Source organism: Squalius cephalus (genome assembly GCF_949319135.1).
Source record: "Squalius cephalus genome assembly, chromosome: 17".
In the NCBI taxonomy this organism is placed as follows: Eukaryota; Metazoa; Chordata; class Actinopteri; order Cypriniformes; family Leuciscidae; genus Squalius; species Squalius cephalus.
Genome location: NC_137138.1, coordinates 18,694,260 through 18,708,674, shown reverse-complemented (window position 1 = coordinate 18,708,674; position 14,415 = coordinate 18,694,260). Strand labels below are relative to the sequence as shown.

Below are 14,415 nucleotides of genomic sequence, written 5' to 3'. Positions count from 1 at the left end.
ACCTTTATAACTTTAACAGGAATTTAGACAGGAATCTAACAGGAATTGAATCAATCTTTTTATTGTTGATATTACATAATTGCACATTATTCGTTTCTACACTACAGGTTGTCTCCACAGTTTTTTTCTTTATGAAATCATGCTGTTAGCTTATGCCGTTATTGTAGGAGTCCTTCTCATTTCATCCTGAAGAGATAAGAAAGATGATGTGGGAATACAGGACGTCCGCGTTCCGCCCGCAGCCAGTCGAACGAGCACTCGCTTAACAATGAAATGTGACACCAGTGACATTAAAACATCCTTAGAAAAGACTGGCTTAATTTCCCGCCAATTATGACATGCCCTGTCGAAGAAGCGGGAAAGGGCCTGCAACAGAGGAGAAAAGGAACAGATGAAAGAGGAGAGCATGGAAATGAAAGACTTTCTCAGGCCTGATCGCGGAGTCATGGGAGGTAATAATGATGAACAAATGATGGTTGTGTTGTTAAACATCGAGCTGACCTGCTGCTTTTCTCAGTTTGTTTCCTAATTGGGTCTGGTGCGCTAGTGAGACACAGATTCCCCATGCTGGGCCGTGTGTGTGTGTGTGTATGTGTCATGCTCTCTCACACATCTCTGAAGTGCAACATGACCGCCTGCCACCACTGGTCCTAATTGATCATCATTGTTATGTCTTTGTTATGGCTGCACATACTGCCATTTGCGAATTTGGCATTTTAAAGAAAACACATTCTTTCTTACGTATGTGGCTCTGCAGCTTTATATCACATCAGAAAAGATTTCATTCCAGCTGGATAAAGCCCCAAACTGCTCTGCACATTGATTTACAGGTCTGAATGAGGAGCCATAATGATTCTTCGAGCAGCTGTCCTCAGTGACACTGTGTTTAATATAAGCTTAGCCCTGCCTCACATCCACTACTGTTAAACTGTCCATTTGTGCACTCAAATGGGAAGGTTTTTGGGGGAGATTCCTGTAAGGAAGCTAAATTAAGATCGAGGGATGGCTGGTAAATATTGACTGCTGTGGAAGGAAAAGGAGGAGGATGGAGGGACAAATATTGACAAATTTGTTAATAATCGTCTCAAACTGAGAAATCTTTATTGGTGAATCTCACCTTAAACCTGCCAACAACATGTCCTGATCATAAAATCACAAGGAAAACACAGGACATTATTTTTTTCTTAAAGAAACAGAAGACTATTTTAGGACCTTTAAAGGAGAACTCCGGTCAATTTTAACATTGAGCTCATTTTTTTGTACATTTGGAGTGCTGTCAATACAGAGAACAACGACAAAAAACGGTGTTGCCTACACCGAGTTATTCTATTTTTAAAATTTGCACCCTGTTGACTTCAATAGGGCAAGTAGTAAGCCTGCTTTTTAGCCTCTTAACATCCTTTAAGTGTCATTACAAGTGCACAGAAAATGTGAGTGATTCCTTCCGAGTGAACACGGATGGATCTGACTGCAGTAGATGTTAGAGATATTAATAAAAACGAAGTTAATTCAGCCAGCGCTCATACCTTTGTTTACATCCTGTTTTCGGTGGAAGGCCATAGTAATCGATTGTCGAGTTCACGCGCATAGGTTTAGTTACCAATGATCACGCGCGTGAACTCGAAAATCGATTACTATGGCCTTCCACCGAAAACAGGATGTAAACAAAGGTATGAGCGCTGGCTGAATTAACTTCGTTTTTATTAATATCTCTAACATCTACTGCAGTCAGATCCACCCGTGTTCACTCGGAAGGAATCACTCACATTTTCTGTGCACTTGTAATGACACTTAAAGGATGTTAAGAGGCTAAAAAGCAGGCTTACTACTTGCCCTATTGAAGTCAACAGGGTGCAAATTTTAAAAATAGAATAACTCGGTGTAGGCAACACCGTTTTTTGTCGTTGTTCTCTGTATTGACAGCACTCCAAATGTACAAAAAAATTAGCTCAATGTTAAAATTGACCGGAGTTCTCCTTTAAGATTTTTTGAGTTGATTCTGAGTGAAATTGTTATACTCGTCATAACTTCTAAACATTCTTTCATCAGATGAGCCATCACAAAAAAACTGTATAAGTGTATGAATTGTCTTTTTAAATGTGTTATAGTGTGTGGAATAGTAATCAAATGGTGGGCTAGAGGCAGGTGAAATATGGAAGCATATTGTGGGCTTAGATATGCAGATATCTGGGGTGAGTGGATAGTGAATCCATCAGTACTGAAGTTTTGACATTGCTTGATTTGAGACTAGATAGAAAGGGTTTTTACCTCCTGTTCTACCTTAACCAATACTGTATTCAAACTTTTTGCCTCTGTTATTCCTTTGTTCCCTTTTCATCTGTCTTCTTCCTCCTTTCCATTCTGACACTCCAGCTTTGTTACCTGTCAGTCTGTCTACCATCTTCTCCTATTTCAACTAAACAGTCTTTCTCTTTTTCTTTATCGCTTTTTTTCTCTCTACACCCTTCACCTCGGGAGACTGAACATGTCTTCTCTCCCTCAAAGTGAAAGACCATTTTTACTCTCTGGGCAAAGGGTCTAAAGCATTCATATTTTACCACCACTAAAAGCCTTAAGCGAGATTAAGGATTTAATAGTCTGCTAAAATCACTCAGCATATTTAAAACAACTCTATCGGTTACATAAATTTGATCTTTTTTAAACGTGTGCTGTTTTGTCTTAGTAGAGAAACTATTACAGTCAGGCTTAGCTGGAGGACTTGTGTTGTTTTATGAAACTACTTATAGTTGACTTTGATATGCCTTATTTTACAGGATGTGTGCTAAGAAAATGAGTTTTGAAATGACTGAGGGGAAACCATATTTTTTGGTGTCTAGAAATATAAAGATACAAATGAAGCGCCTTGAGCTCTTAACAAAATAGTTTTCATTCTCACTGATTCTTTGGGCAACACTGTATCATACTGAGGACGGTTATACAGTACGCTTTATTGGTAACGCCTCACAATAAAGTTAGCATTGGTTAATGCATTGGGTCTTATGAACTAAATATGATCAACGATTTTTTAATAGTATTAATTAGGTTAACGTTGACTCTTTCCCCCGCCATTGATGGGATTTTACATCATTAATGACACAGCACAATATTGTGTCTGAAATGTCAGTTACTCGATATTAACTTCTTGTTTATTGAATTGTTGTATGAAAAACAGTATCACACTTGCTATCTTACAAGTGGTCAAAATATCAGTGATTACCTGTAGCTGAATCCCAGCAGTGTTGACATTCAGGACAGTAGTCTTGCACATGCCATATTGATAAACCATAAGCTGAAAGACCCCGATGAGCTTGTTTAATCATTTATAACTGTCCACAAGTGTGACATAGTGTGTTCATAGTGCGTGTGCAGATAGAGTGTCAGGGCAAAAATATGGAGAGCTGTCTTGTTATTATGGGAATTGACCACAGCTAGATTCACAGGTTGAATGAATCCCCAGTAGACTGCGCACAGCAGATCATAAAAGCTAGAGAGCTAAACACTGCATTTTTAGATCAGACTGGGCTACACACACACACACTGACAGATGTCTTTGAAATGTTTCAGACTGTTGCATGTACATGAGGTGTTTTTTTTGTTGCCAAGAACTATTAGATGTGTCTGTTTTTGTAAGTCTGCAAAAGAATCAACACTCTTATGACAACTTGTAATAACTCAAGAAACCACACTGTATTGTACGACTTGAATTGGGGGAAAATGTGAAACTAAAAAAAAAAATCCTATGACAATCATGGTTGGGTTTAGGTTGTACGTTCTACAGCCCAGTTTTCAGGAGACCAGGTTGGAATAGCCATGCTGTTCACAAACAAAACTATGATCAGTATGCTTTTTCTTATAAATCCGGCTGACCAGGAAAGTCAGTTTGGGGACCAGCACCCAAAACAAAACATACTTTGAAACCGGAAACCTGATTAAATGAGGCAATCTTTTGAGGCATCAGAATCCATACATTATCATGCTATCGTAATCCATGTGTGCTCTTTTCCTCTGAGTGTGCATGAATCCTCTAGGCTGTCAACAGTAGCTCATACTGGGTTATGTGTTCCTTATCCTCAGGCTTGCTCATATAACTGAGGGCTTTGTTGTGCTGCTCACTGCTCCTTTAGCCTTGCGGCCCGCGCTAGCTATGCTGCTGTGGTGTGGATGCTCTGCATATTCCAATTAATGCAATCAGCCTCTTGATTGATGTGTCCATCAATTGTAGATCCCTCTAACACTCTGCCTGCAGGATGGTATACACTGCCATGCAGTGCTCTGTTCTGTTCTTCCTCTCACATTTGCTTGCTTGTATGCTCTCTCATGGGAAATTAATAAGATACAGTCCAAATGGTGTGCGAGATAAGCCCTGACTCTTGATAGGCACCGTTGGCTGAGAGCTCATGCTAAAGACTCAGGAAACAGCCTCAGTGCTATTTATAGGCCTGGCATCGTGTGTGGCAATAGTGGGGGAGCGTGCTTGATGCCAAGTGCATGATTTGTGCCCAGGAAAGTGCATAAGGGGTAGGGTAGGTGAACACGCTAATGTCATCAAAGCGTTAAGGCAGTGCTGAGACGTGTCATATTATGTTTGAGTGTCAGTGTCGGGGCTGTCAGATGATTAAAAATGTCAGTTGAATGTGTCATATGGCAATGAATAAATCTTAGTTAATCACATATAGCAATATTTGTTGAGAAAGGCCTTAAATAAAGATAAATAAATTATGTTACAATATTGTGGTAGAGGAATACATTAAACAGAAATTGCATAGTGGCTTTAGAACTCTCTTATTATGTATTTATCTTAAATATTATATTATTTGTCTTATTTCCATAAGTCTTAGACTTAGGGGCTAGTCACACAGTGCAGATTCTGTCTGTGCTTATTTTTTTTAATTGTTGCTAATTAAACATGCTCTAAATGGACATCTTTGGTTGTTGTGTTTTAATTTGTTTTAATCTGTTTTTACAGCTTGTTCTCATTTGTATTCATAGGTATTTGAATTAAATGTTTATATTTTTGTATGTTTGGATATGCTCTGAATATAAAATATGGATGTATTGGCAGCAAATTAAGTGTATTTACATATGCATAGCTTTAGAAATGTAAACACCTTTTGTGTATAATATATTCATTTTGAACATATTTGTGTCATAAAAGTTTACACTGGCGGTCAAAAGTTTGAGGTTGTTAAGATTTTATAATGTTTTTGAAAGATGTCAAAAAGGATGCATCTACACTGCATTTATTTATCAAAAAACAGTAAAAACAGTAATATTGTGAAATATTACCATATCATTTAAAGTATTTTTTTTCTATTTCAATATATTTGTAATTTTTATTTGTCAGGGGGCATGATTCATTCCGTTAATTTTTTAATATTTCACTAAATTAACTTATAGTTAATAGTTTGAGACATGCACGTCTGTATCATGTGCATATCTGCATTTTCAAAGGGGCAATGTGGGGTCTGACCTTCCTCACATATAAGCTAACAAAGATGATCCTATGTCACATTATCCTGTCACATTAATGACCTGGATGTGACCTAGACTTTGCGTGACAACCCAGGCATCATCACACATCCTCTTAGCGGAAGATGATCTCATATATCTCAAAGCAGCCAGAGATACGAATGTGTGTGAATGTGTAACTTAAGCCTTGTTGATATTTTTGCCAGCTCCACACCACGAACCTCTGCTGACTGCGCGGTCTCCTCCCCAAACGGGCGAGGCGTTTATACTTGACGCGCTCACAGTTGTACTATTTTTTGAAACAACAGGGGGCAACTCGGAGTAATTGTCCTCTAAACCAGTGGTTCTCAATCCTGGTCCTGGGGACCCACAGCTCTGCACAGTTTGTATGTCTCCCTCATTTAACACACCTGATTCAGATCATCATCTCGTTAGGAAAGAGTTCTATGAACTGTACTGGGTGTGTCAGATAAAGGAGACATATAAAATGTGCAGAGCTGTGGGTCCCCAGGACCAGGATTGAGAACCACTTCTCTAAACCATCAGGAAGCAGCTGTAAGAATTAATGTACACACGTGACAAAGTTTGTTTTTATTACACTTCTCCAAACCCACGATACCAAATAAGAAATGTGTTAATCTTGAGATTATTCTTTGTGACATTAGAACAAAATATATGTCAGAGTAGGGTGACGGGATGAAGCGAGGACTCAACATGTAGAAGTGATGGGCTTTTTAATGATAATAATAATAATGAAATAATGAAATAAATAATAATAAAACAAACTACCCAGAGGACTGGACTGGACTGGACTGGACTGGACTGGACTGGACTGGACTGGACTGGACTGGACTGGACTGGACTGGACTGGACTGGACTGGACTGGACTGGACTGGACTGGACTGGACTGGACTGGAGATGGTGTACATACAAGCACAATTGACACAGGACTGCAAACACAAGGAGAATAAATAGGGAGCAAACAAGGCAGGTAACGAGGGAGGACAGGTGGGGCAAATGAATCAATAATCAGGTAACAAGATGGGCTGGGTTAGACAATAGACATGAGAGCACATGGCACAAGGAAACATAAATGACAAGCATGACTAAAACACAAGCACATGGCCAGTGAAAACAATCACAAGCCATGTGCTCACACAAAACCAGACATGAACACACAGCTAATGAGAACTCATTACCAGCGTGATCAAAGAAAACATATTGCATTAATTTAATGCAAATTTTACTTTTCACTTATAAGGCTTTTCATAATATAGCACCTTCATATTTGTGTGAACTACTTCATGTGTATTCACCTACTCAATCTCTTAGGTCTTCTTCTACTATGACTCTAGTTGTAAGTTTGACCACCATGGGATGTAGATCTTTTAGTTTACTTCTCCGAGTCTTTGGAATACCTTACCTCAAGACATACAAAATAGTTCTAGTCTTTAAACTCATTTTTTTAGATTAGCTTATTCTGATTGACATTTATTTATTTATTTTATTTTTTGTTCATGTTTATATTCATTGTTCATCTATTTTATTGTTTGTTAGGTGTCATTGAGTGTCTTGAAAGGCACCCTTAAAGTCCACATGAAATCAAAATTGACCATATTTACTTTGTTTGCCTAAATTGATCGTTTTGTGGTGAACAATTCATCCATGCAAGTCAATCCACACAAAAATTTTTTTTGGCTTCGTAATCTTTAATCAAAATCTGAAAATGCCCCTCCCCTCTGCATTGGAGGACCTTCTCTGGTGACGTAGGTTTGAGGAATTGGTTTGGGCAACGCTTAACCACTCCCCTCAAACCGTTGGAGAGGAGGAGCGCTAGAGTAAAACCCTGCCCTCTGTTCAATATTCCGTTTCACTGGGAAATGCGTCACAACACTGGAGAAAAGTCGTTTGCAACTTCCGGTTCACGCGGACTTTAAATAAAATGAATGTAAACATAAACCGCATGCTACACAAAACACACATGGACAGAAGAGCGTACGGCCTAAGCGAACTCGAAATCGCACACTCACACAACAAGACAAGGCATGGTGTTCGGTCCCGGCACTTCTGTCTAGTTTGGTTTCTGTTCTGTGTCGGGATTCGGACATTCATGCTCGTTCTCGTGCGCTCACAACAAAAGACAAAACACATGAAGCATGAATGTCCGAATCCCGACTTAGAACCGAAACCAAACTAGACAGAAGTGCCGGGATCCGAACACCATGCCCCGCACACAATACAATTCTCATGGACAGAAGACAAGACAAGACAGTAGTGTTAGGGCTCTGTCACAAAACCAAGAATAAACTAGATAGAAGTGACAGAACCCTGACAATATATGGATTATAAGAACATGTATAAAACTACAATCTCTCAATATGAGGTTGTGCATCTTTGGAAGAAGAGCCGCACGCAAAGTTACAAAAATACGTGCACACCGCCACACGAAATGGGGTCTCGCGCACTCAACGCGCACGGCCGCCTACATCACGCTGATGCCATTTTTGTCGTGCAAACCGTCAAATGCCTTTTTGTCAATAAAGCAGTCAAACAGTTTTTTGCTTGTATATGTCTTAATGTGTGGAAGGTCTATATATGATCACTGAAGTGGTGGCACATGCGAGAAAGCAGAAAATAGTAAAAGCAGACCAGATTTAAATCGGAAAAAAATAAAAACGTTCATTCAAAATATAATTGTGAATTATTTGATAAAACAGGCCAACAACATTTATTTTATATTTACCTTGGAAACTGATTATTCTCGCATTATTCACATGTGACTCTCATCTACAAAACTCAAAGACTGAGTGAGCAAAATGGATGAGGTGTGTTTTTGTAATGTTTTCCTTTCTTGTAATAATCAAGAAAATGCGTTGCTAAACACATCCAAAACAGATGTGTACAATTTGTCAGGAATTATTGTTTATAGAGTTGGCTAGCTTGTGCTCTCTAAGACGTACACTCTCTAAGAGTTCACCATGATGCAAGCTGTCTTGTGCTGTCAGAAACTCTGTTTGAAACAAACAGCAAACTTCATTCTCCCTGCATGATCCTGAACTATATCTGTGTTTCAGGTGATGCTTGAATCAACTTTTATTAATATGTCACATTTAGAGACACTTAACAGGTCATTTTTTAAATGATCATTCTCATGGAAAGTGAATATTCTGTTTCTTTTGTGTGTTTCAGAGGTTTATTGATCGTCAACTCTGCGACTGGTGGACACAGTTACCACTACACTTCCACCATGCTTCATTTGCGCCTTCCGTCAACTCCTTGCCTTTCCTCTCTCCTCCTCCTGATCTTCCTCTCGGGCCTCACTCATCTCTCTCAGGCCAGTGGCGACACATCCCACAGCAGCACAGGAAACTGTTCAGGGGAGGACAGCTGCTCTGAGGGCGTCGTCCTGCCGGTGTGGAACCCCCAGAATCCCTCAGTGGGCGACAAGGTGGCACGTGCCATTGTCTACTTTGTGGCCCTCATCTACATGTTCTTAGGCATGTCCATCATCGCAGACCGGTTCATGTCATCCATCGAGGTGATTACGTCTCAAGAGAAAGAGATAACAATCAAGAAACCCAACGGCGAGACCACCACAGCAACCGTGCGCATCTGGAACGAGACCGTCTCCAACTTGACCCTCATGGCTTTGGGATCGTCTGCACCTGAGATCCTGTTATCCGTGATTGAGGTCTGCGGACATAAGTTTGAGGCTGGTAACCTGGGCCCGAGCACAATTGTGGGCAGCGCTGCCTTCAACATGTTCATCATCATCGCCATCTGTGTTTACGTGGTCCCAGACGGTGAGGTGCGAAAAATCAAGCACTTGAGGGTCTTCTTTGTGACGGCAGCCTGGAGCATTTTCGCCTACATTTGGCTGTACTTGATCCTGTCCGTCTTCTCTCCTGGTGTGGTGGAAGTCTGGGAGGCCGTCCTTACGTTTCTCTTCTTTCCGATCTGTGTGCTTCAGGCCTGGATCGCAGACCGTCGCTTGCTCTTTTACAAATACGTCCACAAGCGCTACCGTGCTGACAAGAACCGTGGCATCATCATTGAGACGGAGGGTGACGGCATGTTCAGCAAGATGGATATGGAGATGGACGGTCAAGGTGCCAATTCCCACCACAAAGAGTCACTTGATGGCATGCTGGCTGGTGTGGAGGAAGGAGGAGGTGGAGGGGAGGAAGAGGAGGCCAGGAGGGAGATGGCTCGTACGCTGAAGGATCTCAAGCAGAGACACCCGGAGAAGGACATGGAGCAGCTGATCGAGATGGCAAACTATCAAGTGCTGGTGCAACAGCAGAAGAGTCGAGCTTTCTATCGCATCCAGGCCACTCGCATGATGATCGGAGCGGGGAACATTCTGAAGAAGCATGCTGCAGACCAAGCCAGGAAGGTGGTGAGCTGCCATGAGGCTAATCCCCAGGAAGAGGACCCTCACACCATCTACCTGGAGTTTGAGCCCTTCCATTATCAATGCTTTGAGAACTGCGGCTCCTTAAAGCTCTCCGTGACCCGACATGGTGGAGACAGTGGCTGCACTGTTAAGGTAATGGTTCCACTGTCTATACACAACAGTACTGTGATTATATTGCTGTTATTGTACTTTAATTATATGGATGTGATATAATTTTGAGGCCAGAAACCTACACGAGTCCCAGCAGCGAGGATGTACTCTCAGAGCTATTTTAAATAATTACAGCACTTAGGAGACAAGCAATTTAATGACACTATTTTAACAGACTTCAGATTAGCCCCTTTTATTATATAAACTGTGAAGTTCAAGTTATATTCAATTATTTTGCATGATTTTGATAAGAGTTCAAAATATACTATAATATTAATATTAACAACACATAATAATTATAAATAAAAAAAATTATGATTATGTTATTTTATTTGACTAATAATAACAACATTTATTATTATTATTATTATTAAATATAATAACACACAACATAATGATAAAAATGTATATCATGTTGTTATTATTATGTGATATGATTAATAATAAGACTCACTGGATTATTACAATTAATGGCAAAAGGAATGTTAACTGATATTTCCTATTGATACACTATAGCTAAAGATATAAATAACTGGCTTAAAACCTTTTTGTTGTTGTTTGTGGAATTTAATGATCACATCCTCTCTTAAAAGTTACATTTTAACAGACTGTATGTATGAGAATTATTGTTACTCACTATATATTGTCACTCTTCTTAATATAAAAAAAATAAAGCTGTATGACAACTGTTCCTCTATCTAGGTTGACTATCGCACAGAGGATGGCACTGCTAACGCAGGATCAGACTATGAATTCGCTGAGGGAACTCTGGTCTTTAAACCGGGTGAGACGGTGAAGGAGCTGACCGTCGGCGTGATTGACGATGACATATTCGAAGAAGATGAGCATTTCTACGTACATCTCAGCAACCCTCGAGTTGTCCACCGTGCCGAGGTCTCCATCCTTGACCCTAATGCGGTGTCTCCAGGCAACAGCATTACAGGGTCCAGCCACGTTCCTCCCAAAGCTGCCTTGGGTAACGCGCACACTGCCACGGTGACCATTTACGATGATGACCACGCGGGTATCTTTACGTTCGAGAACAATGCCACACGAGTGAGTGAAAGCGTGGGCATCATGCAGGTGAAGGTGCACAGAACATCTGGAGCGAGGGGGAAGGTGGCAGTACCGTTCCACACTACAGAGGGTACCGCCAAAGCTGGAGAAGACTATGAAGAGGTGGCTGGCAAACTGGAGTTCCTCAATGATGAGACCATGTAAGTTAAATATTTTTCAGGACTTCCAACTCTGAATATGTTTAACTAATAATTAATCAAGTGTGCACAGGAGGATTTCAAGGAGACAAGATGCTCTTTGTCACTGTCACTGATTGAACCAGATGTTTGCAGAGAGCGTATGTTTGTGTCCTCTAATAGGCAAGACTGAATCAAGTCATCCTTGTCAGCTCATGGCTGCATCCAAATTTGCATACTTCTAATCACTAGAGATGGGACAAACTACATCTTAAAATTATGTTTTGGCATTCAATAATGAAATACAGGTGAAAAGTCACCTTAGAGGAGACTAAGAGTAGTCTAAATGAGCAGTGATGCCCACCCATTATGTTCGCAACTAGGGATGCTAACGATTAATAAAAGGTTGATTAATTGTAGATAAGAATTTAAAGAAAATGTAAGATTTAGCAAGGCCACCATTAGAGTGTGTAAAACACGTGCAGCAGACACACAAGGAAATATGAAGCGAGCATGTATCCTAAATATATTAATGTCTTCAAACCATGCAATGGATTAGGTAGGCTAGCATTTATTTAAAAACATAATTAACCAAGGGTCCAAAAAAAACCCCAAACAAGTTATTTTACTGAACATACGAACAACATCTGTAAACACCACAATAAAAGTATAGAATAAACAACAAATAGGCTAATATTATCCTGGTTGAAAAGTGATGATCAAGATATCAAGACTGAAAACTGAGCAATCAAACCAATCCAAGCGCACTCCAGCTGTAAAACAGTGTCCGATTGGAGCATACCTCCAGCGTGTCAGTAGCATGTCATGTCACTCTGTGATCTACGCATTGTCTTATCTTGTGTTTGGGCTTGTTTGAGACTCTAAGAAATGGTATGCGATCTACTATGTTTACTAATGTTTTGCGAAGTTACAAACAAAAACGTGGCACAAATTGTGTATACATAATATTTACATGTGCATCTGCAACACTTTTTAATACAAATACTTAGGCATATTTGTTTCAGTTAGAGACCAGACTATAGCGTTATGTTCTTGTTAAGTGATGGTCATGTTCCCATATTCACTGTAAAGCCATGCTTCTAAGCTTTAAAACAACACCTATTTTGTGTTGGTCGTTAATCGATTAATTGATCGTTAATTTAAATGATCGATTATGGGAATTTATGTAAATCAACATCCCTATTCACAACAGCAAATCAACCTGAAGGGGTCAAACTGGTGGAAATTTTAAATATTGTAAAAGCAACGTGGAGATGGCGTTTTTATCACTCAACAGGCGAGTAAGGTATTTTTATTTAACAGATAAATTGCCATATGTAATTCATTGTAAGCATTATCTATTGTGAAGGGCCCTTTCATTCAGAAGTCAAGACGCGTTAAAAACGGACGCACGCAAGAAAACCTGTCCAGATTTCAATCAATCATCAATCAATAACACATTCGCTGATGTGAGCTGCGTTACACGCGGGATAGTAATGGTGACTACAAAGAAATCTCTAATGTTAATTTTGGTCACGGCTTGTCTTGAAAAATGAAGACAATTTGACGGTCGTCTTAGGAGAACCCACACTGCAGGACTGTGAGTCAAATCTTCTGACACTGCCAGAATTTCGTCGGGGATAACATTTTATCGCAATGGTCATTAATCGGCTGTTGGTGAACATGTCAAATTAACGTTCAAAGACTTCATATTTTAGCCTAGGATCAGAGGATTCTTTTAGGATTTGCTAAATTTGTCTCAGAATCGCACAGTGTGCACCCGGCTTTACCGTGTAAGGCTCGTCGCCTTCTATTTTTGCGCTTGTTCTTGTTGCGTGTTCTCAAACTGGAGCGTCGAGAAGGGGGCGGGAGAAACAACCCACTCCAATGTTTTGAATTTGGACTGCAGTACCCATTTCAACCACTAGCTGTCAATATTACATACTGCACCTTTAATGGTGTTTTATTAACACAGAAACCATGTAAACATTAAATGAAACTGGAACATGAATTTACATTAAAAACCCAAACTTTGGGGACTGTGGCTCCTCATTTCAAGTCCATCACAGTATCTATGAAAAATGCTAAATGGGATGCAGACCATAGCTTAATATTTTTATTTGTAGATTGCATGTACATCTGTGTTTGACTGTAGTTAAAGTAAGATGTACCCTGTTGACCTGGTATGATCACAGTATGCATGGATTACAGGCCCTGAGACTAAAAAAGGAACACAAATAGATAAGAGCAAGGCAGAAAGAAATCTATAAGCCTCACATGAAAACGGATGAACAAGGGATAAAGTTGAAGAGATGTGTGAAGTCTGGAAGAAAGCCAGAGAGGAGGAGATTGAGAATGATAGAGCTGCTGAGTTTTCTCTCAATCCTCCAAATCGATACTGACCTGCACATCAAGCACACTGCGCTGCTGCAGATCTGAGGTGAGCAGGTCAACTGTAGAAAAGAACATGCTGGCAGCAGAGAGAGGGAGGCAGTTGTTGTAAACCGCTTGTCAGGTTATAGGTAAACAACTTAAATAGATGTTGGGGTGAATGGGGCATTGTGAGTCATGGATGGACTGCATTGACATTAGACAAAAGCTCATGCATTCCAACATGGAGAATTTCCAATCTTAATAAGCGGCAAGCCAAACTGACATATTCACTGAATGCAACTTCCAAAAAAAGTGTAAGATAGGATAAAGTGGTGGTATATTTAGTGTGAAAGGGAACTGGGTTCCAGACATTTTTTTATTCTTCTTTTTTTTTCTTAGAATCCAGAACTCACATTTCAAAGATACAAATAATTTTGGATCCACATAGATCCATAATATGATGATTTGGTAAAAACATTTCTCATCACTATTATAATTGGTTGAGATTTGTTGTGCTGCTTAATGAAGTGTGGAAGGTTTGAAGAACAATAGTTATTTAGTACTTAGTTTAGGCATTTAAAATGCCTTTACCATAATATTTGATCAATTGAATACATCCTTGATTAATTAAAGTATCAATCTATAACATTTATGTATACAGAAATATGTCAAATAAATATCCACTAAAATATTGGTACCTTTCCACTCTTGTCACAAAAACAAGTAGCAATTCTCACCATTTTAACAAACTGAATGAGTAAAAAAATTAATTTTTAATCTAATTAGCACGGCGCATTAACCTGATGGACCTAC

The 14,415-nt window shown here is 39.7% G+C and overlaps 1 protein-coding gene across 2 annotated transcripts in view; it reads left to right on the top strand.

The window, feature by feature from the left end:
- The window catches only part of slc8a4a (solute carrier family 8 member 4a), a 63,685-nt gene that overhangs the window by 13,523 nt on the left and 35,747 nt on the right, over positions 1-14,415 (top strand). For both annotated transcript variants that reach the window (XM_079898264.1, XM_079898263.1), the window contains 2 exons: positions 8,659-10,018; positions 10,739-11,253. In XM_079898264.1, coding sequence (XP_079754390.1) covers positions 8,717-10,018; positions 10,739-11,253 — 1,817 coding nt within the window. In that variant the 5' untranslated portion in view covers positions 8,659-8,716. The remainder of the gene's footprint in view (positions 1-8,658; positions 10,019-10,738; positions 11,254-14,415) is intronic.